At 38.1% G+C, this 25,685-nt stretch overlaps 1 protein-coding gene across 9 annotated transcripts in view; it reads right to left on the reverse strand.

The window, feature by feature from the left end:
• The window catches only part of DROSHA (drosha ribonuclease III), a 120,254-nt gene that overhangs the window by 39,336 nt on the left and 55,233 nt on the right, over nucleotides 1–25,685 (reverse strand). For 8 of the 9 annotated variants that reach the window (XM_068535182.1, XM_068535187.1, XM_068535185.1 and 5 more), the window contains 7 exons: nucleotides 21,614–21,738; nucleotides 19,887–19,986; nucleotides 18,100–18,207; nucleotides 8,920–9,027; nucleotides 8,238–8,376; nucleotides 7,837–7,897; nucleotides 1,313–1,372 (listed from right to left, as the gene is read on the reverse strand). In XM_068535182.1, coding sequence (XP_068391283.1) covers nucleotides 1,313–1,372; nucleotides 7,837–7,897; nucleotides 8,238–8,376; nucleotides 8,920–9,027; nucleotides 18,100–18,207; nucleotides 19,887–19,986; nucleotides 21,614–21,738 — 701 coding nt within the window. Of the gene's footprint in view, nucleotides 1–1,312; nucleotides 1,373–7,836; nucleotides 7,898–8,237; nucleotides 8,377–8,919; nucleotides 9,028–18,099; nucleotides 18,208–19,882; nucleotides 19,987–21,613; nucleotides 21,739–25,685 lie in introns of all 9 variants that reach the window. The other variant, XM_068535183.1, reaches the window with a different exon arrangement.

The following is a 25,685-nucleotide window of genomic DNA, read 5'->3' on the forward strand; positions in this document are numbered from 1 at the left end:
AACTGTAGGGTCTTTGAAAGTTAAACGGTATGCACGGTATATCTGAATGTGCTAAAACCCAAACAACACCATTCACTCATATGTTCACATTGACTTCTGTAAAAAGATTTCCCTGAAATATGATAACAACAAAGACCTGAACAAACATTCACACGCTGCCGAGAGCAAACCTATCTAATACATGAAAATTGAGCCTGGAAACAGAGAGCTTTGCTTGGGTTGGGTTATGAGGGCCCCTGAAGAGGAGCCAGGGAGCTCTGAGCAGGGCAGCTGTGTGGCACGTTCTTCACAAGTACAGACAGGGACAGGAACAGGGACAGGGACAGGAACAGGAACAGGGACAGGAACAGGAACACGAGTGGCAAACAGAACCGGCGCTGCTGATCAGGAAAGTAAGGGAATTAGGAAGCAGGCCGACGGAAGACCCGTTCAGACCATGACACTAACTGCGCTCCCCTAACTCTCACACTGGTGTCTCAGACCCACTGTTGATTGGGGCAGCTGAGCTTGTCTAGTCCTACTGTGTCCAGTGAGAACAAGCTTAGAAAACAGCCCCTTTGCCTCATTATGTCCTTCCGGGAAAAGAAATGACCTAAAGAGAATAAAAATAGCTCAAGATCCCTTTAAAAGGGAAATTTTATGAGTATTGAAAAAACAAAATGTACTTTCCTACCCCTACCTCCAAATTAAGGACCCTAAAATATTTCTGCGGAGAAAACATACAAACATACAGAAACACACACACACACACACACACACACACACACACACACACACCCCCTACCCCAAAATCTAGTTACAAACATACAGAAACACACACACACACACACACACACACACACACACACACACACACACACACACACACACACACACCCTACCCCAAAATCTAGTTATTAAAATTCTTGCAAACTTTACTTCCCTTGAGTTCAGGAAGAGTGAGAAAGGGATCAAAGACAAATCCTAGAAAATGAAATGACATTTTAAAATATCATCCCTTTCGCTACAAATTGAATATAAGCTCTGAAGCATCTAGACCAAGACAAGCTGATCTCTTCTGGCTGCAGCAACTTGAACATAAACTTGACAGGACAGAGACACTAGCCTTTCATCTTGTAATCTTGCTCATTACAGCATCAGTGAGTGCAAGTTATCAGGGCAAGAGCCACAGACATGCAGCTTTTAAGCTCTACAGAGGAGACCAAAAACATGGTGTTTCAAGGCCTTATTTGGCTAATTACAAAGAAGGTATGTATTAAGTATGTTACCTATAAAATGCAATCATTGGGGAATGGCAGAAAAGCCTACTTACCTGGTCAGAAACTCAACAACAGCATCACCCAGGAACTCCAACCGTTCGTTGTGATTAATCCTACAGAATTAAAAAGATCACTTAAAATAGCACACGTTTATATTTCCTCCCTCTCTTCTCAAAGAAAAGGATACTGAGAGTTAGCTCCTTTAGTAATCAAAGCACCCTACCTTATTCCTCATAATCAAGAACACTGATGGCCATCTTAGCTGGAGGTACAGGGGCTGCCTGGTGGGAAAGGGAGGGAGTGTCCCCTCATACTACGTGTCTCAGGCTTCCCACCCTGGTGCTTCCTTCCCCCTGGGAGTCAGATTTAAAGCAAGGAGACATCACCCTAACAATTGTGACTCTTTCCACACCACTATCAGGTGGACGAGAGAAAGGAGAATGCATTCTTAGAGAGAGTTAGAACACTGAAAAATCAGCTTTGGTACAATGTTCTAGCTTCCCATGGTCCAAACTGCAAATTCTAAATTTAACCTAGCATCTAAAGTCCTTCAAAATAGGCCTAACCAACCTTTTCAGTCTCGTTGTCCACTGCTATCCTCTCCCACCCTTGCACAGGGTCCTGTTCCAAAACTGCCTGGTCCTCTCTGAAAAGGGCATCCCCTAAAATACTCAGTGCCTGTGTTCAGGCCAAGCTCCTTGCCGCCCTGGAGGCTTCTACTCTCCCCTGTGCACTGAGACACATTGAAAACCTACCCACCTCTCAAGGTCTAGCAAAATGTGAGCTCCAGAGGAATCCCTGCCTGAGTCCCTCATCAAAATTAATACTCTCCCCCTCAGTGCAGAGATTGCATTGTATTTATATCTTGATTACATGATGAATGTGCATCTCACAGGCTGTTTCTCATGTTGGCGTACAAGGCTGAACCGAATGCCTAATCCTTCAGAGACCTTCTCTGTGGTAACATTTCATTGTAATGTGCATGAGTTAAATATAACTATACAACTGAGATTTATGTGGTTAAATAGTGACACTTTAAAAAATTATGGGCGGCATATTCACTTGAGATGATGCCATCATAAAAGTTAATTATTTTGTAGTTTTGATAGGCAGACAGATTTTTATTTATTAATTTTAAGTCTTCGTGTCTTTTTGTAAATGTCAGCTGATCCCAAATCAGATTAAGAGAGTAAGCAGCCATTTAAACTTTTGATGGCCCTGACCATGACCTTTCCTAGTGCCCCCATTTCCCTATTTCTAGTCAACGGGTAAATAACCTGGAATAAAAGTAATGTCATGAATGGCATTCTTTCCTTTAAGACTTATTTACTGAGCCCCTGCTTTGTGAAAGGCATTAGTTGGAAAAGGAAAAGAAATTGAAAAAAGAAAAAAGAGAGTAGGACAAAAGACCTTCAAAACGCTCACGGTTAAAAAAAAAAATCAGACTATGACACAGTTATAATACCTGGGAGAACCAGAACCTGCACAATAAAACAAATGCTAGCAGGATCTGGGCAGGATGTCACAGGGTACACAGGGCATTCCACAGGTACAATTACTGCTGGCATTCAGGGAAGGGAGAGGGTACGCCTGGCAGCACAGCAAGTCCCTCAGTCTTACTAGTGTGCAGAGAGCCACAGGGAAGAGAGTGATGTGCCTGGATCACTGGGTGCTGAGATTGCCAGGTGGGGAAGTTCAGACTTATTCAGTAGGTGACGAGACGTCACAGAAAACTTTCAAGCAGGTTACAGCTAAGATCTAGAGAGGAGGCTCCAGAAATAGCAAGATGAAGCCTGGAGAGGCAGCCCGATGGGAGACCTGGCAGAAGGCGGCACTAATTGCACTGCAGGATGGGCAGGGGCGAGAGGAGTGGTATTTAGAGGGGTTGGGGGAAGAATTCCAACAAGCTCCCCTACCTGCCTTGCTCCTCCACCTTCAGTGCCAGACACAGATTCCCCAAACAACCTACTAGCTCGTTGGCTCTCTCTTTCCTTTCTCCAGTCTGAAATTCTGAGCAAGCTTGCTTGGGAGGAGATATAACCACTGACATTTGGAATTGGACAGTGTTTGTTTCAAAGATATACAAATACTTACAAGGAGCAGAGACTACTGCATCCCACTTTTTAAGAGCAAACTAAGAAACAAACAGGGAAGAGGGCACATCGTTTCAAGTGAATGCAATTACTCTGGTGCACAGTGCATAACTGACCTATAATCCGTGAACAACCACCAGAGCTCTCCTTAGCCCCTAGTCTGGCGTGTATGTTTTGTTTCTGACCTTCACTGAAGCACTTAGCAGAGTCTTCCTTATACGAAGTTACTTACGTTTACGGCACTTCTCCCCACCCCAGGCAGTCACACCTCCTGGTGAGCAGGGGCTTTGTCTTACTTGCCTTTGGATCCCTGTAAAATATCTACGAACTGCCTCAAGCTCAAAAGGCACTGGATAAATGTCTGTTGGACTGCATTTGTCTGAGTTTCTTCAGTATGGCTCCCAGGGCTGTACTGACACAGCTGGGGCTACTGGACAGCAGCAACAAAGCAGCAGCCGGCCCGGCCACCGAGGCTGGGAGGGTCTTTCTGAACAGAAACTTGGGGTCGACTCTGCATCAGCCAAAAGATCAGACCTACTGCAAGAGGCTCTCAGCACAAGCAGCAGAGGCCAGAGCAGAAGTCAAAGGACAAGAGAGATCATCTGTTTATTCTCTATCAGTGGTATCATTTTCAAAATGGTAAATTCAGAAAGAACACAGTTTCTCAGTTATCATTCCCTTTGCCACAGTAAGAAAACATAAACCATGAGGTTTAAACAATGCTACCAAAAGACATAATTTACATACCAATAACTGTGGTTGGGGTAGATGAGACAAAGATCACTTAAACCTGTGCTTTCATCATTGAAAAGGACACATCTATTGCGCGTGCGGCCTTGCTAAAGGGGCTGCAGGGGACCCAGGGTTTCACTTATTAAAATACAGAACCGGTCATCTGGAGACTCCACAATATAGCAAGGTAAAATGAAACCATGGCCACGCTATCCCTGAGGGTGTGATTAAGGGCTCCTCTAATTAGACAGTCCTTTTCTGATCTTAGACCCTCACAGAACACAGTAGTGAGGCATGTGATCATCTTCAAATTGGAATTTTAAAGTTCTGTCCTGCCTTTCTTTTTACCTCTTGATTGAAGAGGAAAGACAGTTTGGTTTATGATAACCTCAAAAGACAGCGACGTCAAGGCACGTCTATTTGAAAAGCAAAGTGATACATGAAGAAAAAGGTAGAAAAGGAAGCTGCACTAGCTCGGCTGGGCACCTACCTCACTGTGGAGGCCAGTTACCAGCTGCAGCAGTGTCTCAACTCTGTCACTTCCAACCCTGCTCTACCTGCCTTTCATCCATCTAAGTCTGGATCCCAAGAGGGACAAACCTGGCTATTCAACTCTTCAATGCCCCGTTTTAAAAAGCAAGCCGCCCTCAAGCAACCTCCTCTACTGGCTTTCAAAATAGAACCTGCTGTGCTTCACACACAGAGATAAGCCTCCTGAGAGCAACATCAGAGCCCCACCAGCATCTGGCATTTACTTCCATTCAGTTTTCCAGGGTGTTAACGAGTTTATATAGACTCAGCCTACTTCCTTCCCAGGTTCTTCAGGGGTTCCAGGCCACAAAGTGAGAATATTAATATATTAAGGTATCACTTAAAATCAAGAAATAAAATAAGGAAAGCTAACATATAAAACTTTCCAACCCATTACATGAGGCCAGTATTATCCTAATAGTGAAACCAGACTAAAACGTCACAGGAAAGGAAAACTAGAGACCAAAAATCCTCAACAGCATACTAGCAAACTAAATTCTAACTAAACATAGCATATAAAAAGGATTATATACCATGATCAAGTGTGATGTATCCCAGGAAGGCAAGGTTGGTTTAACACCCCAAAATCAATTAATGTAATACACCATGTGGATAAATGAAAAAAACGCATGATCATCTTAATAGATGCAGAAAAATCATTTGACAAAGTTCAACACACTCTCATGACAAAAACATTCAGCAAATTAGGAATAAAAGGGAACTTCCTCAATCTGATAAAAGGCACCTATGAAAAACCCAGAGATAACATCATACACAATGGTAAAAGAATGTTTTCCATTTAAGATTAGGAAGAAGGTAAGGATCCTCTCTCACCACTTCTATTTGATATTGTACTGGAGACTCCAGCTAGGGCAACTAGGTTAAGAAAATGAAATAAAAGGCATCCAGACTGTTAAGGAAATAGTAAGAATATCTCTATTTATAAGTGAAATGATCATCTATATAGAAAATCTTACGGAATTCACTAAAAAACTACTGGAGCTAACAAATGAGCTCATCAAGGTTGCAAGATACAAGATCAATAATCAAAAATCAACTGTATTTTTATATGCTTGCAATGAACAATCCAAAAATAAAGATTAAGAAAATAATTTCATTTATAATAGCATCGAAAAGAATAAAATACTTACGAATAAATTTAACAGAAGATATACAAAATGTATACTCTGAAAACTAAAAAGCATTACTAAGAAATTAAAGACAACAAAGAAAAAATAAAGACATCTAATGTTCAGGGAACAGAAGACAATATTAAGCAGAAGACTTAATATTAAGATGGTAAGCATTCACAAATTGATCCACAGACTCAACACAATCCCTATCAAAACCCCAGCTGGCTTCTTTGCAAAAGTTCTTAAGGTAATTAAAAAATTCATGTGGAAATGTAACAGGTCTAGAATAGCCGAAACAGTCTTGAAAAAAAAGAAGAAAGTTGGAGAAGAGACCTTGCATTTCTAGATTTCAAAACTTATTACAAAGCTACAGTAATCAAGACAGTGTGGTACTGGCTTAAGGACAGACATAAAGATCAATGGAATGAACTAAGAATCCAAAAATAAACCCTCAAATATACTGTCAAGGGTGATTTCAACCCAGATGATTTAGTGGGGAAAGATCAGCCTTTTCAAGAAGTGGTGCTGGGACAACTGCATATCCACAAGGAAAAGAATGCAGCTGGACCTCTATGTCATACCATATATAAGAATTAACTCAGAACAGAACAGATCTCAATGTCAGAGGAAAAAACCCATAAAGCTCTTAGAAGAAACAGATGTAAGTCTTCGTGACTTTAGATTAGGCAATGGTTTCTTAGACATGACACCAAAAGCAGAAGCAACAAAAGCAACAAAATTTATCTATTACGTGGAATTCATCAAAACTTTTATGCTTCACTAAGAGAGTGAAAAGATGATCCATAGAACGAGAAAAGATTTTTACAAATCACATACCTGATAAGGGACTTGTATCTAGAATACATTAAAAAATGATTGTAACTCAACAACAAAAAGTAACCTGATTAAAAATGGGAAAAGGATCTGAATAGATATTTCTCCAGAGAAGATACATGAATGGCCCATAAGCACATGAAAAGATGCTCAACATCATTAGCCATCAGGGAAATATGACAAAACCACAATGAGATAATATTTCACATCCACTAGAAAGCCCAGGTTCAAAAAGACAGATAATAACAAGTGTTGGGAAAGATGTGAAGAAATCAGAACCTTCATATATATTGCTGCTGGGAAAATAAAATGGTGCAGCCACTTTGGAAACAGTCTGGCAGTTCCTTAAAGGAAAGGTGAAACAGAGTTACCGTATCATCCAGAAATTCCACTCTTAGGTATATACCCAAGAAAAATCAAAACATATGTCCATACAAAAACCTGTATACAAATATTCACAGCAACAGCATTCATAATAACCAAAAAGTAAAAACAACAAATGACCATCAGTTGGTGACTAGATAAATAAAACATGGTATACCTATACCATGGAATATTATTTGGCAATAAAAAGAAACACTGACATATACTGTAACATGGATAAATCTTTTAAACATAATGTAAAGTAAAATAAACCAGTCACAAAGGACCACATATTGTATGACACCATTTATACAAAATGTTCAGAATAGGTAAATCCATAAATATTGAACATGGATTAAAAGAAGACTGGTGGATGTCCAGGGCTGGGCAGGCTGAGGGAAATGGGGAGTATGGGGTTTCTTTTGGGGGTGATGAAAATGCTCTAAAATTAGACAGTGATCATGGTTGCACCATTTTGTGAATAAACCAAAACCCACTGAATTGTACACTTTAAATGGGGGAATTGTATGGTATGTGAATTATATCTCAACAAAGCTATTATTAAAAAATCTACTTGGGGCTTCCATGGTGGCGCAGTGGTTGAGAATCTGCCTACTAATGCAGGGGACACAGGTTCGAGCCCTGGTCTGGGAAGATCCCACATGCCGCGGAGCAACTGGGCCCGTGAGCCACAACTGCTGAGCCTGCGCGTCTGGAGCCTGTGCTCCTCAACAAGAGAGGCCATGATAGTGAGAGGCCCGCGCACCACGATGAAGAGTGGCCCCCGCTTGCCGCAACTGGACAAAGCCCTCACAGAAACAAAGACCCAACACAGCCAAAAATAAATAAATGAATAAATAAATAAATTAAAAAAGAAAAAATCTACTTTACCTTGAGGGAGTTGGGTCATCTTGGCCAAGGCGTGACATAATATTTATTAAGGTGTTAATTCCTATTAAAAAAAAAATCACAACTAAATACTGTTAGAAGAATTCTAGGACCATCATATGACATGTAGAAAGAAAATTATCTATCTCACCCCAATTTGACTAGCATGTCTACAAGTTTGATCAACTTAGTTACTTAAAACACTTGATAGGAGAAAGAAAATTTTCTCACAAATTTATCTACTCTTATCATAATGCTCTGCTCAAAGTGAATGTTGTTACATATGGGTCAGGAAACACTAAAGAAAGAGAGAATGAAACAGTCACCAGGGAACCATTCCTGGTGGGGATTTAATTTACAACAGGAGACACAGAACAAAACAGGAGAGTGGAATCCAAATATACCTTTCTTCCGCATGTGCATGTGATGAACTTTTCTATCTCCATATTTGGGTTGCCGAATTCCACAGTTAGACAAAGAATTCCTGGCATGATCAGGATTCATTCCAAAATTTAAGTGATGACTTGGGTGGGTCATGGCCAGCTAAAATTTCAATGAAATAAGTTCAGTCTTAAAAACTCAGCATAAAAACAAAAACAAAAAAAACCTCAGCATAGAAGCACCATCTTTATATCACCTCAAATGAAACAGGAAAGAGATCTGTTTATCTAGTCAAATTTTAAGCCCTGATCTTTCCATCTTATTTCCTCCAGTGTCAAATTTCCAAAGCTTTCGTGCAAGCTCTTCTAAACAAACCTAAAAAACCACATCTTTCAGAGAAGAATTAGAATACGCAGCACCTGGAAAGAAGAGCCATAAAGGAGGAAAAGCTGAAAGAAGAGGTCAGGTTTGACGGGCAAATTTTAGCTTTAGTCTATTTCTTTAGGGACAGCATCAAAAAGGAAAAAAAAAAAGTGAGAAAAAGGGTTTGAAAGTGGCAATAAGAGTAGAGTAATGGAGAGAGCTTTGTTTCTAAACGTCCTCATCATCTCCCAGAGTAGAGAATCTCAGTGCTCCATTTGTAACCTGCAAGATGAATTACTCCTATCTTGTTATTATATAAATGTACAGGAGAGTAATTCTTACCTGTAACAGACAACGATCTTGGAAAGTATATCCTATCAACTTGTCCAGATGCATTAGGCACTGGTGGTAGCGAATATGATGGGTCAAAACAGGCAGCATCATTGCATGCTAGGAAAAAGCATATTTCAATACGTTTAACTCTATAAAAACTTATTAAAAACACTTCATTTATTTTACAACAAACAAGAACCATGTTTACATCCTAAATTCCATCTCACAAAGTATTGAAACAGTTTACTGGCTGCATGGCATCCTGGCATATCCTCTGTGAGGGGTGGTGGACTACAGCTGTTAAAGATACAGTCTCTAGAACCAGAATGCCTGGGTCCAAATCCTGCTCTGTCACTCATTCATCATGGGACTCAGGGCAAATTATCTAACCTCCCTGTTTCTGTTTCCTCACCTGTAAAATGAAGACAATCAGTGTAGCTACTTTCAAGGACAGTTAAAGGGATTAAATGAGCAAATACAAAAAGCTGCTTAGAATAAGGCCTATTGGCCTTCACTGAAGTAGGAATAGCCCTGGTTCATCAGTACCCAGCAGGGTAACCTTAAGGAAGTCACAAGAATTTCTGTGCCTCCTTGTCTATCTTTAATTCTAAGGGAATGGATTAGGACTCACAAATTCTGAAACTTCGTCAGTGTCAAGACACTTCTGAGAATCTAAGGAAAATGAATCTTTCCCCAGAAAAGTGCCTATGTGCACAAACATGCAAAAATTGTACGGAAGTTTAATGAGTTCACAGATCTCTAAAGCCCATCACTATCCTCTGGGTAAGAACTTCTCAGCCAGATGATCTCGAAAGGCCATTCTAGCTTTAACACTAAATCTAACAGTAAAAGGACAACTTTTATAAAACCACCGATAGAGTTAAATCACCTGAGGATACAGAACTTTTATTTTCATTTCACTTTTCATTTGGCTATAGATTGCTTATTGGGAGATTTCATGGAAAGCATATCTTTTTCTTTCTTTCGTTCTTTCTTTCTTTCTTTTTTTTTTTTTTTAATAATGTTTCCCTAGAACTCAAGAGAATGAAGGAGTTATTCTTATTCATCAGAACCTGGAGGATGGGCACAGCCCATCCCAGAATGACTGACATGTGCTTTATATCATTTTAGTCTTTGAAGTATTTTAAGCTGGCATTATTTAAAAATACATGATAATGGATTTGCTTGAAAGTACAGAAATCAGTTTCCTGTATTAACTTATAAAGAAAGATTAGTTCTCCCAAAAAGGATCTCTAATCAACAGAAAGTCTTTCTTTCCAGTTCAATTCAATAAATACATATTAAGCACCTCCACGTGTAAGGCTTATATTAGCCGTGGAAGAGAAAAAAGACGAAGACACTCTTTTTTCTCCCAAGGGCTTCTCAGAGATATGCCATTCTGATTCAAATTACTGGCATTTTGTCCACTTCGTTTCAATAAGTGCTGTATTAAAAAACAAAATAATAAACAAAGTGTGTGGCCAAAGTATAATATAGTTTTCCAGGCATTTCAATTGCAGGGGACTCAAGGGTGTTGATGCCAAGCACACACGGAGGATGGGTCATGAAGACTATGCAGTGTAACTATCCTTCTAAAGTATGAATTCAAACTGGTGTTTTAATACCTCCGGGAAGAGATAAATCATTACCTGTTAAGAAAACAACACTACCTTTACAGTACTCTGATTATTAGAAAATTATCATTAGTCCAAATCTGTTTCTTTGGAGGTTTACCCCTTTGAACTTAGATCTACCCCTGGAAAAGAACAAAACCTTTACTTATGTGAAACAGCTGTGAGTCCCTTTCGCCACTTCCTCTAAACTTGCTCCAAATAGAGCCAGTTTCTCTTTCCAGGTATGTTTCTTGTGACCACCATGGAAAGGTATATATGACCCATGTCCATCTTGTATCCCTGACAAACAAGTCTCAAGGTTATCTACGAGGCTCTAGCTCAGTGTTTTAAATTATCAATTTTTGAAATGTTAAAATACACACAATCACTAAGCATCTCCTCCCCACTCCATTCATGCCTAGAAACTGCTTTCATTTTTAAAAGCTCCTTTGGAAGACCATAAGAAAATGGCAGTGCACAGTTTTTAAATCTATTCAAATTCTCCACTAAAAATGAGCAACCGGGATAGCAAAATAGAACTGTGAACAATAAATACATAAAAACTAGATGACAAGGTAGCCCCATGAATGCCAAAATAAGTGTGGGTGAGGACAAAGACCTGTGTGTGGTCTCAGCATCTGAGAGAGAAAAAACACAGGGGGAGCAGCAGGGCTTCTGATGACCCCAAGAATGGAAGAGCCCCCAAATTAACATATATTCACTGGAATTGTGGCCCAAACTGGAGAGGGCTCTGCAGAATCCAATTCACTGGATGAGTATAAGAGGACAGTCTAACACTGTGGGAGAAGCCTGGGCCCTAAAAATGCTCAAAATTAAAAACTCAAGTTCCCTTCCAGGGTAAAGCCCCATGGTGTAAAGAAAGTGCTAGGAGTAAAAGCCACATTTAGCAGGAGGGAAACAATAAAGGGCAAGAGAAAGAGAATGTCCAGATAAAAGTAGAGGAACAAAACAGACGCAGCAGATCTCAGATATGATGAGCACCCGCCCCCCCCCCCATTTTTTTAATCACTTTGCAAAAACAACAGAAGGAGAGGCTCTAGAACCATGAGAACTATTCTGGCTTACATTTCCTTCTAAAAGTATAGGAAAATAGGGACTTCCCTAGTGGTCCAGTGGTAAAGAATCCACCTTCCAATGCAGGGGATGCAGGTTTGGTTCCTGGTCAGGGAACGAAGATCCCACATGTCATGGGGCAACTAAGCCCGCACACCACAACTACTGAGCCCGCATGCCTCAACTAGAGAGCCTGTGTGCCGCAAACTTCAGAGCCCATGCCACAACTAGAGAGAAAACCTGCACACTGCAAACAGAGAGGAGCCCGCGTGCCGCAACAAAGAGCCCGCACGCTGCAACGAAGATCCCTCATGCCGCAACGAAGACCCAACGCAGCCAAAAAAAATTTACAAATAAAAATAAATAAATAAATATTTTTTAAAAAGAGCACAGGAAAATATTTCACTTATTTAACATGATTTAACTTAAAGAGCAATGGAAAAGAATCATGATTAAATCACACTCAAGGATTTTATAAGAAAATAGACGAAAGGAATAGAACAAGATACCGCCGATAATAAAATGCCAGAAAGACATGCCAATAAAACCAATGAAAGCTATAACCAATTATTTCAAAACAAACTAAATTAAGAAAACAATAACATTTATAAAGACAACTATTAATAAATACTATATTAATTCAGAAATGAGATGACTAGAGGAAAGATTTGAAAAGAAGTGACAAAACTCAGGAAAAAGAAGGAAATAATGATTTCAAGAATATAGACTAAACAGAAGGAACACAACAGCATATTAACCAATGAATAGTGTCTTTGAGAAATAAAAGATGGAAAAAAGGAAAACTTTTAGAAAAAACAAAAAAATCAGAAAAAATGAAGGATTTAAGAGAAAATGATAGATATGGAAAATAAGCAAAGAAGATACAGGATGCATATAATAGGAGTCCTTATTAAAAAAAAAAAAGAAATCAAAACAATAGAATAATGAAATCAGTAATTCAAGAAAACTTTCCTGAGATGAAAGACAATGTGAAAGTATACATTGAAAGGGCACACAGCATATCTGAAAAAAACTGACCAAAAAGAGCTGAGACATATTCTAGTAAAACTACTGTTAGTTTTTAAAGAAAAAAAAAATCTTTGGACACTGAGACAAAAGGACCTAAGCTGTTCAAACCCATGTTGTTCAAGGGCCAGCTGTAGCAGAGAGTAGTTATTTTCACTAACAGACAATGGGATACACACATATAGAAAGAGAGGGAGAAGAGGGAGAAGTTTAATTATACAATAAAGGTAAACATTAGAACAAAAATATAATCTCTCCTAAATACAAAAAGAGATATGGAAAGAAAAAAAAAAAAGGCAAATAAAATAGACCTCATAAGTGACCACAAAACTTCAAAACAGTTTGACAGAGGGGAGGCCACATATATCGAGAGAGTGTGTGTGTGTGTGTCTATTTGCTTATATTAAAATGGGAAAAATTAAATCATTTCTAAAAGATGGTTACCTTTGGGGTGGGAAGGAAAGTGGCAAGAACAAGGTGGAAGCAACAGAGATAGAAATTCGATTTTTAAAAAACATAATTGCATTTGTAAATCTGAGTTTGGAATCATGGTAAATATTCTACATAATTATAAGACAATATGTAATTTTTAAAAGGAACCTTTAAAATCAAAAGTAAAATAAAATAAATGAATCTGTGTATCCAGTTTGTGGTATAAGCACAAATGACCTTAAAACATGGTAATCTGAGTGTGCATGCCTGGTGGGATATAGCTATAATCACAGACAAAAAGACCCCAAACAACTACTTCCCATAATCATATTGGTGGTGGTGCCATTAATACTGTTATTCTAAGACTACTGTTTGTGTATGTATTATGGAATAAACAGAATGAGCAATTTTTTTGGTTTTGTCCTATATGGGATCTGTACCTCAGCGTAATCAAAGAGCTGGTGAGGGGAATATTCTTTTTAAAAGTACTCTGATAAATGCAGAAGGAAAGACAGAATATCACTTTGGCAACTCCTAATGAATTACTGGGCCTCGGTAATGATTCATCAATAACTAATAACGTCACACACAAAAAAGAGAGACCAGGGACTTCTCTAGTGGTCCAGTGGTTAAGACTCCATACTCCCAATGAAGGGAGCCCGGGTTTGATCCCTGGTCAGGGAACTAGATCCCACATACCGCAACTAAGAGCCCACGTGCCGCAACTAAAGATCCCAAATGTCGCAACAAAGATCCCACATGCCACAGCTAAGACCCAGCGCAGCCAAATAAATAAATAAATATATTTTTTAAATTTATTAAAAAAAAAGAGAGAGACCACACTACTCCCTATGAAAAAGTCCTCCAAAAAAAAGAAAAAAAGAACTTTAAACTCATCACTGCTGTCCAACAGAAGTTTCTGTGACGATGGAAATATTCTATATCTGTGCTGGTACAATAGACACTAGCCAGAGGTATCCATTAAGTGCTTGAAATGTGGTGAGGGCAACTAAGAACTGAATTTTTCATTTAATTTCATTTTAATTAATTTAAATTCAAATAGCCATGTGTGGCCAGTGGTACTGTATTAGATAGCACAGTATTAGATCTAACTACCAATCTGTAGGAAATACAAGGGACAGAAACATGCGTTAAATGACCCCGTAAAGTTGCAATCAAGGAAACCCTGATCAGAGCTTAGGAACTCTACAGAATACCTGATCCAGTTTCTTCCACAATAAAAATTAGCAAGGAAAGCAAAGGGAGAAATGGAATGAGAACCCACAGTTTAAAGAGACTTAAAAAAACATCAACTAATCACAAAGTATGGATCTTGTTTGTACTCCATTTCAAACAGGCAAATAAATTTAATAGGCAAATAAATAGGCAATTTAATCGGGAAAATGTGAACATTGACTAGCATTTGGTATTATAGAAATGTTGTTGATACTGTTGAAACTGACTGATGAGTCCATGGAGTTCATTATACTTTCCTCTCTAATCTTGTATATTGACATTATAATATTGTAATATTGATATTTTTAAAAATAAAAGTATAATAATAGTTCTCTATCAGGCCAGTAAGCTTTTAAGCAAAATCTTCTTCCCTTTCTTCACAAGAAGCATTACTTCTCTAGTAAAAAAAAAAAAAGAAAAAAAAAAATCAAGTCTCTCACATGGTCTAAAAATTTTGTTAACAATAACTGTGAAGCCATATGCCTCTCAGAGGTTCTTCCTTTTTTCCCCCAAGTTTTAACTTAGAAAATACTTCCTTCAATGTGTTGTCCAAAATCTCTTAATCCCTAGAGATGTTTCATTTCACTGTTCAGTCATCACCTGCTAAATCACTTAGCAAGAACATCAGCTAGTTTGATAACACATGGCAGGCTTCCATCCCATCCTAGATAGTCACTGTAGGAAGCCAGCCAGCTATTAATCAGTCCAAATACAACTCTCTGTCCACTCAATACAAACACCAGCCACGACTCTGATTTTCTTATCAATGCCAGCAGTAGTTCGTCAGGCACCATGCCTCCTCATAAAAATAAGGAGCTGTAGTGTCCTCCAGTTTTGCATGAGCCTCATACTGGTTATATGACTGTCCTGACGCAGATTCTTTGCTCCTTTTCTTGACATCTCTGTGTGTCACATTTATTCATCCTTCATTCTCGTGATTCAGTTTATTGATTTCCATGGACAACCTCCTTAGCATAGCATAGGGCACATGTACCTACTCCTCTAAGACACCAATTCAACTTCGGTGTGCAAGACCCCATTCTTAAAGCACAGATACTGTAGCCACGTGATACCTTTTTTCCTCTTCTGAGTCATAATGCTGAATTTCTCAGCCTCAGTTTGGTTTTGATTTCTGCTTTTTCTTCCATATTACCTGGAATTCACTCTAACAAGCAGTAACACTGAGAAAATCTTTCAACAGTTTCTCTCTAAACATGGTTCAAGTCTGCATTTAGTTTACGTGTAATTACAGGTTACTGGACCACCCGTAGGTTTCCATTCCTCCTAACACTGGTTGGGGCATCAGGTAGAATTTTCTTATCTCTAACAACCCTTGCTGTCTTCTCTGGTTGGGAAATTACGCTTCTAGAGTGAGATGCTGGTCCTTAGGTTGCTCTGCCTTAGATTCATCATAATAGTTTTATCGCCAGTGGCAGCCAGACAGCATCACAAGGCTTTCGCTAGCAACCCACTAGCAATTATTACTAACAAAAAGGAGGTTCTACACCGATGAACTACCAAATAGAGGAAACCTCTCCCTGCCCCCACCCAACAATTTTAGAGCTGCGCTCACTCTTCTTCTCTTAAAATTAAGTATGAGTCCATTTTTTCACAGGCTTCAGGGTTATTCAGAGTATTCAGTGTATAATTTCCTTTAACTGCTATTTCTCAATCAGATTCTTCTTCTTCATTACCAAAAATACTAAATGCATTTATTTTGAATGTTTTAAACGACATTATTACATGCTACCTGCCATCTTATTTAAGGAACACACACAAAAAAGAAAACATTTATTCTGGGATAAGAAATTAAATATAGTTAAGAGCCAATGTTACTCGTAAAAAAAAATAGGAGGAGAGGAGAATGGAAGCATGGCTTTGAAACAGATGCCAGTTTTCTGTGGAAGAGCAGGAGTTCTCCAGATGGAGGAACCATTATTAGATCAAGAAGTATTCACCTTTGCCAGAGTTTTAATCAGGTCCATTTTCTCCAACCAGTTAGTCAAAAGAACTGATTGAGTGTGTTTGCCTAACAACCTCAAGGCAGATGTAAAATATAATAATACAGAGAGAGAGAGAGAAGATAGCCTCGTGCTCAGGCTGCTTCCAATAGCTGAGGAGCTATCTGTGTCACAGCTGAAGGACAGAAAACGGCAGGGGAACATCAGTCAGCACCCCTATTGGTTTTACCAAAACAAAGGGTAGAAAGAGCTCAATGCTGTAAAAAAAACTGTGTTCAGCAGGACAAAACTGCCTCAAGGACTACTCCACAGGGTGGGAGAGAGATCTCGTACAATGGGATGGATACTCCCCTTCATACCCACCACTCGCCAACCAGTTGTTTTTTTATCTTTTTACAAACTAGGGCGCCATAGGGTTTTGTTTAAAAAACAAAAAAACTTCAAAGTCAACCAAAAACACAAGTTTAAAAGCCACTGAACTAGAAGAACTCTCAGGTCCTTTCCAGTTCTTAACACTCCACAATGTTATGATCTCAAACGATCAACTTTGACTTATCACCAAGATCACCAGAGTTTGAGCAGATTGTTGAAGATTCCACTCATTGTTCTTATGATGTCTTAAGACATTATGTTGGCATTACGGTGTTGTGTGGGTTTTGAAGAAACACTGGCAAACAGAAAAACTGGGTGATACGGCTCAAGTGGCGCTAAGAAAGCATCAATGGACGTAAGAGAGTCACTTCTGAAAATACTCACAGTACAAAAAAAAACTGGTCAACTGGCAAAATAACTGAGGACTTGGTGGATGTACTGGCTACCACTGTAGATGATTATTTTCAAACTATTTAGCAATACTGCATCAATAGCAGTTCATCCTAGCACAAAAACATGTAGCTTCACATGGTAAATGAATGACACAGCAATTCCTTCAATGATACGATTACATTCCACTGTTCAATACAATAATTAAAGGCCAACATCGATTTTTTACAAGAAAACTCATTATGATGAAATGAATACCTAAGAGTATCTGAACTTATTACAATACATGCTACCATCACAACAGATAAGTGGCAGCCTGGAAGTATTCTTCCAAAAGGCCGAACACAGCAAACGGCATTACCTGACCCCAGCCCGGGCAATCATTTCCTTTACTGTAATTCCTGTGGAGTGCAACCAATATCAGTCGTAACAGAAGAATCACGTGAAGAGTCAAAGAACATGCTGGGTTTTGGGGACCTCTAATCTGGTAAAAATTCCACCCGTAAGGAAAACAAAAATACTTATTAGTGAGCCAGTTATATATACAGCTGAAATGTTCCTCTATTAAGTTTACCCAAAGAAAAAATATTATCATTTGGCTCAAACATGAAATGTATACTGTTTCTGTTCATAAATGCCTTGCGTTCTCTGCAATATAAGTCGGAGTCATCAGTCTGGAAAGTTTGTACACACCACCTTCAGGAATCTGCCTGTAGAGCTGCTGGAGGATCTCTTTTGACAGGCACCTACCCACGAGCTCAAACAGGCAGATGCATTTGAAGAACAGACTTGCCTTCATTCAGTGTACAGAGACAGAACTGAGCATTACTAAGTCAGTGCCTCCCATGCCCCCACCGTGCACATGCACAAGCACACACACACACACACACAACGAAACAAGACAACATGAAAACTGACACAAAAACAAAACCCAAATGATAGAAAACAATTTATGGTTGGTGTTCCATTTAGCTACAGGTAATATGTTCTGCAGAAACTTCTCAGAATTAGGAAGACTTCAGTGCCAGATGCCTTTTAAAGGAAGAGATGTTTGGGTATAATTGTGTTCTTAGAAGTATCATCACCTGACAGACATCAGAACGGATGCCAGTTTTCCAGAATCCTTGGCTACTCAGCTCCACTGTTACTTCTCGCCTCATGGTATTCTTCTGTCGTATTTTTTGGAGCGCTTCCTAGAAAAGACCCCATTATGATGAGTAACCTTTAAGTTCTAAAGCAATACTAAGCCAAACAACAAGCATTAGTAAATTAGCTGGATTCATTCACCCTTACATTCAGGTAGTCAAACCTCTTCTTGCCAAATTAGATTTTAAAAAAAATAATAAAGGCCTTGGGGATAAGCCAGCTTTTCCTGGTAAATGGATAAGAAAAAAACTAAACCGAATCAACTACTCTGGCGAGTTCAAACAAAAAATGCCCTTTTACTGAAAAAGAAACAAAATGTGGTGTTTGGAATTCGATATCAGCATGTAAAAATTATATTTAAATCAAGCCTTATGTTAAGCATTTACATATAAGAAAGACAATCAGTAAATTAACCAGAAACCCATGTAATTGTCAAAGCTGCCATCCAATTTGCAAACCCTTGCAGCAAGGGTACATTTTATTAAAAAAAGACAGTGATCCAAAACTTCTGCAAGACATAAACAGGAACTGACTCTTCCCTTTTATGCCGCCCTTCAAATAATTAATGATAAAAAATAATTTTATACTTGTATGCTTATTCAATAAAAATCTCATAGGAATTCATAATTACAACAGGAACCACCACCACCAGCTCCACCATTGATTAAGTTCCTACTACAGGCCAATACCACTGGAGGAAAGTTAAATGGAGTATTTTCAAGTCCATACAACCACCTTTTTCCCTGGGTGCACCAACAGAGGGACATTTCAGTCAGCCTCTCTTGGCCTTGGTTCTGTCCTTTATAATGAAGCTGACTGACTCAAGTCACAGAAAGTGATGAGGTCAGAATTCAAACACTTTTGCCAGCTTCAAAACCTTGCTCTTGGGACTTCAATGGTGACCCAGTGGGTAAGGCTCTGTGCTCCCAATGCAGGGGGCCTGGGTTCGATCCCTGGTTGGGGAACTAGATCCTGCATGCATGCCGCAACTAAGAGTCTGCATGCCGCAGCTAAGAAGTCTGCATGCAACAACTAAGAGTCCGCATGCCGCAACTAAAGATCCTGCATGCCGCAATGAGGATCCCGTGTGCCACAACCAAGACCTGGTGCAGCCAAAATAAATAAATAAATAAATAAATATTTTTAAAAAACAAACAAAAAAAACCCCACCTTGCTCTTACACTATGGCAACAGAATAAAACCTTACTGAGACAAAATTTATGTTGATACTGAATCCATTTATTCTTAAAATTAAAACTAAAACACAAATGATCCTAGAATACAGATAATACTACCCATTAGTAAAGAAATATGGAATCTGGGATATAAAACCTTAGAAAATCAGTTCACCTTACCAAACTAACAGACACATGGAAGCCAATCTTTTACAACCTTAAGACCACGAAATTTGAATAAGTGGTACTATGTGCAGTCTAAATAATGATAAAAGGCTGATCCAGCACGTTTTAAACTTTAACTTCTATAGAAGCTATATTTAGTCCCAACTTTCTTTAAAAAACTGGCCTTTTTAGGGGGGGGAAAATGGTCCCTTAGCTACTAAAAGATGAAAAAAATCAATCAGCATACTAACGTGAGGAGGGGAATAAAGTGTGAATTTTTTAAAAGTTTCTTTCCATCTTATTCTAGAAGTGTGGTGTAAAAACAATCTCAAATAAACCTGAAGTGCATCACCATTAGTCACAGGAGAACAAGGTCCAATACCGACCTCCCTCTGTGCCAGCTTCTGCTTGTCAGTCTGTTTGACTTTAGGGCTATTTGCTAGGAGGTGGCGAAGTTTTACGTAACTCTTCCACAGTTTCTGGTACCTAAGGAAAAGGACAGACAGACACCTCAGACAAAAAGAAGGCAAATCTAAAGTGCAATAAAGCCAGGTGTTCTAACAGGCCTACTCAATCATAAACGCATTCTTGTGAATATCCTTAATGGCAGCAGACCTTCATTCTACGGAAGGATGTGATCTGGGGGGGTTGAGGAGTAGGATGACCAAGAGTCACCTGGAACCTACTTATTAAGTTGATTATTGCCTATATGGGTTGAAATTGAGGTGTCACTATACAGATGAATCTCTCTGGAAAAAATTCCTAGGGAGACACACAGAAACCAATAGAAACATGTATGGTTTCTCATTGTTACCTCTTTGAAAGTTACACATTTTATTTAAATATGTGTTTTCTGCTGTTTGTTGAAAGAAAGACCCCTTACTTAATAAAGATACTGTCCGTGTCCAAAATGCCTTCACTGAAAGTAAAAGTTGGAGAGTATTAGAAAAGAGAACCCCCTTTGGGACAACACCCAAGCTACATAGCTACATACATCCATTTTTCCACTGGGAAGGGAAAAAAGACAAATGGTGTATATCAATTTGTGTATGCCATGACAAAAATAAGCATATTTGTAGCCAAATATGTTATAACCTGGCTCACAGTTAAAGCATCCTGGAAATGAAGAGAATATGAAGTCTTTTATCAGTTCACACTCCTGCCATCTGAGTCCACGGGAGCCTAATCACATTCTACTAACACTTTTCTGAAAAGGAGGGACTTTCCAAAGATTTTCTGTCATATTGAAACTGCTCCTTTCTTGGCCTTAGCTGGGTGTCTCCTTTTTGATAACATTTTTTTAGAGAATGGAGGAAAGAAAGAAGTACTTACACAGTGCCTGGTTCACTGCTTCATACTTTTATCCAAAGGGGGGAAAAAAGAACAAAACCCTTTAGCCTCTTCTAATATATCAGCCAGAATTGGACTTATGAATTGAAAATCTCCCATGCCCTTTTCTCCCATTATGAATCCTTTAAAAAAATTAAATCAGGAAACGGTTTGTTTGTTTAACAAGGTAGAGAATCCAAACACTCCTGAAGAATATAATGGTACTATTTCCATTCCCACACATCTTCATTTTCTCCCAGCAAAACACTAACATGCCAGTTGGAAAGTAACATCATTTCTAAGAGTCAGAAGTCATGGCTTCTCCTTCCAATACAACCCTTGACTTTGCATGGGATGTTGAGCTCTTACTAAGATGTCCCCAAAAAAAAAGAACTCTGCGTAAATGTGGCAGTGCTAAGAACCAACATGGCGCTACTTTCCTCTAGAGGGCACTGAAAAAAATAAAAAAGAATAATAACAGTAAGTACTATAATGATGGATAAAGGAAAAGTTCCTTAAAGGTTAAAAACATACAGGACTCATATTGACCAAGACTGCCAAGGATAATCTATTGAATAATAATTTCCTGCAGTCAAACATGTAGAGAAAGTAATTCTTCAGGAGCTACCAAAACTTGCTTCATTTGGTAACCTAAATTTGGAAACATGGCTCATTTCAGGTCTTAATTTTTAAAAAGGAAAAATCCACTAAAGGGGATTCCTCGCTAATTCAGCTGTTAGTAGAAGGTGAAATTGGCTAAGACAAACACTGAAAAATATCTTACTGTGGGTCTCCAGCATAACTCAACTGTGCAGGGCGTATCCCAAAGTGGACGATAATCGGAAAAGTAATCACATCGGGGTTGAACTGTTCGCGATCCAGTTGATCGATGCGGACAGAGCTTGGTTTCTAGGGAGAAAAATCAAAGCCATTTATTCCCTTAAGAAGTCTTTAAGTATTGTCTTTAGTCTAAGTAGGGAAGAAAGTAATCGGATTTTTCCCTAGGAAAGCCTTATCCCCAAAGGGAAAATGTCATTTAAAAACCCTTTAATCATAGCAGCTAAACTATATAAAATCTATAATGTCATCCCTATAAATGAGTCTGTGCCATTTGGCATAATGAACAATGATTTTGTCCTTGTTTGCCATCCACATAGAAACCTTTAAAAATTAAACTTTTGAAAGGACACTTAGGCAGATGTAACTTTTCCTTAACCTCTCCAAAGGCACAGAGGAAGTATTCCACACGACCAGAAAGAGATATGCTGGCTTATTCTGCTTTAATTTCACATTTCAAATGAACAGCTTATTTCTACTCAGGAGGCACAGACAGATGCCTCTATATCATTTTTTACCCCATTAGTTCTCTGTGTACCTTGTGTATTCCTTTAATTCTATATCTTTAAATTAAAAGGTATGATGGTACAAAGACCAAATAGTTAAGCTTCTCTTATTATGTCCATGTAGGCCATTCTTAAATTTTAATAGAGAGCTTCATAAGTCTTTTTTTTTTTCCCCCCAAGTCTAATAAAAAAAGAAGTGAACAGCTGGTTCCTTCTTAAGTTACTTAAGTATGAGGATCCATTTGTAAAATATCTTTCATCTTGAAAGCTTAAGTTTGTGAAAAGATGGTAAAATCACAGAGAGTATGCTTTAGCAACCTCGTTGCTTATACTCAATGCTCAGGGCAGTCCCTAATTAGAAACTAAATTCTTACTAAGAGATTGTGGGGTCTTTGGCTCAGTTGCTTTAGAGCCAAGGCTATAGAGTTGATCCCCATGGAGGCCAAGGAGCTTCATTCTGTTGAACAGCTATGCCCAACAACTATGACTTGTTTGTCCAGGACACAGGGGTTTCAATGTTAAGACTGGAAAAGCCCCCAGCAGCTGGGACAAGCTGGTTCCCCTACCCACAACCGTAGTCCTAGTCAGCCATGTGACAAATACAAGTTGATGACAAAGTAAAAAGATTTGTGTAAATTCATCTACATTAGTGAAAAAACAACTTAGACTTCAGTTTTTAAAGAATATTTCAATGTCATTTAACAGTCAAAATTTTACTAGCATCTTGAAAAGCTGACCTCTGCTCTCAAAATTAATAATTGGAGAAGATTTTGGTCACAAAAAACCTAAGATAAAATTATTTAAATGCCCATAAACAGTAGCAACATGTTATTTGGGTCTAAGAATTGTTTCCAATATTTTATGCATCAGAGCAGCAGAATTCATTTTTAAAAGAGGTACTGCACCACGGAAAAACGCTAGTGAAGTATTCATGTTTTCATGATTTTGAATACCATGCTATGGTATCAACAGAGGAAACAGTGATTTAAAATATCTATAGTATCTCTAATTTATAGGGGGAGGGGATGAAATAAGTTCTAGACTTTGGCCACACCCTACAGTATCTATCATACCATTTTTGTAGAAGAATAAAAAACATTCTCTCCAATGACCAAAGTATTCCCCAGCAGAGGCAAAGTACCTAGGGAGGGAGATTAATTCCTCTAAATTCTGCAGCAATAAAGTACTTAATGTGACCATAATGGTTTGGAAATTTTAATAAATTCCGCAATATCCTTACCACTGGGCAATCTTCCAACGCAAGTACTGCAGAGGATGAAATGTGGTGCCATGTCTATTCTGCCCTATTCTCAAAAGGATATAATGAAAGGATGTTTTATTATACTGAGTTTTCAGAATATTTTTCTCCTTTACACTAAGACTAAATACTAAATACTAAAAAAAGAAAAAAAAAATTAACTTCAACATGTCCCTAAGCTTGGCACCCAAACTTAGCTTTCTTAATTTATTTCCAATTACTTTGCAACATAAACCTTTCACCCTGACTAACCTGTGGTTTCCTTATTATCTTTAAAACTGGCCATATACCATCTCAAGTAGTATGTACATTCAATTGTGCCAATAATTTATACAATTTCTTGATTCCTTCCTTAAAGACCACAGTGGAATGTTTATGAAGAATACCTGGCAGCCCGGCCCAGTGATCTCACCAAAAACTACAAGCTTTCCTGACCGGCTTTTTCAGATTGGTCCATTGATTCAATAATTCATCACAGACTCCTTTCATATGGATATGCTGTGAATTTGCAGCTGGACAAGCAACATACATAATCTATATACTTCACTAGCACCTGGCTTACGTAGTAGTCCCTCAACAACTGAGTTGAATGATGATCATGGTAATGGAGTAAATATCCTCTATGCCATTGGCTCAAAAACAAGCAAGGAGTGAACCAGAAGCAACTGGGATTATTTTTTTAAACTACAGATCTTTGAACCCCATTATGTGGAGCATATGGGGTGGGGTCCATCAGGGCATTCTTATATTTTCAAAAGCTCTCCAACTGATCCTAGGATCTTAGGAAATTTTAACCAGGCTATGGAAGAAAGCCCCAGGGTGAAAGTGTTTCCACAGTAAATCATGGGATTCTTCAAGCAGACCTACCAAGGTGAAAAGGCATGTCTCCCACCACCATCACACCCACCCATCCTCTGACCCAACTATAAAACTGACAGAAGAAATGTAAATTTGTGCAACTGTTTAAAGAAAAATTAAGTCCAGAGTCACACCTGCATAGTACTATGACTTGTATACTTCTTTTAAAGTTACTTTAATAATTATTTGTGTGGCTAAACAACATAACAGTAAAAATTGTATAACTTCTTTAGTTTTAAACAACTTTAATGTTTAAATACGTTTTTATTAAACTTTCACTTTCTAGATTTGTTTAAAATAATCAGTATTAGTTGGAATATTTGATTTGCAAATAGCAACATTTTGCTTGTGCAGATGTTACTGTCATGCTACAACAAGTTGATCCAGAGTTTTTATTTTTATGAATCAAGGCTATTAAACAATTTGGCAGCCTTTTAAAAACAACAGCTTTGTTTAAATAGACTACTGTTTCTTTACATAGAAGTATTTTAATTCTCCACTTTTGGAAAACTATATCCTGATAAGATGCCAATATATAACTATTTTATGAAATAACATTTTAGACAAAACAATTTTTTAATAAATATATAAAACAGCATATTCTTTATAAGAGAAAACTAGTTATCTATTAATTCTCTGCTTTGATTTTTATATTTTTACCTCAAAATAAACATTAGAAGCAAATTTTAAAGCAAAAAATTTAAGAAACCAAATGAATAAAATGGGAAATATTTGTAACAATTACGGCAAAGAATCAGTAAAAGAGGACAAATACCACAAAAGAAAATGAGACAAAGGATATTGATAAGCCATTATCAGAAAAAAAAATTTAAAGGTCAATAAACATTTAAAATATCAATTTTTGCTAGAAACCAAAATAAACAGAAAACTGAACTAAACAGTATCAATTTTTTTCCTACCAAATTGACAAAGTTTTTTGTTAAACTAGTATAACTGTATGAAGGAATGGGCAATCTCATATACTCCTTGTCAGAGTGCAAATTCTACAACCCTCTGGAAGGCAATTTATAACATGTACCAAAAGCCTTCGAAAGCATGCCTTAAGGAATTACATGGACACATTCAAAGATAAATACATACATACGTATACATGTTTACACACATATATACAAATTCAACACAGCATTATTTGTTATAGCAAAAATCTGGAATCAACCTAGGTGCCCAATAACAGGGGGTTAATTAAATAACTTGGGGGCATTTTTTTTATTACACGCCTCAAGAGATTTAAGACTAAGGAGAAATAACAACTTTGTGGTTATTGTTCCTGGAGAAGGATAAGAAGGAAAAGGTCTGAATGTTAATATTTAATAGTATGATGCCAATTTTGTTTCAAAACAATATGAAATATGTCTATTCTAAAGAAACTAGAAAAG

Source organism: Eschrichtius robustus, chromosome 2, assembly GCF_028021215.1.
Source record: "Eschrichtius robustus isolate mEscRob2 chromosome 2, mEscRob2.pri, whole genome shotgun sequence".
In the NCBI taxonomy this organism is placed as follows: domain Eukaryota; kingdom Metazoa; phylum Chordata; class Mammalia; order Artiodactyla; family Eschrichtiidae; genus Eschrichtius; species Eschrichtius robustus.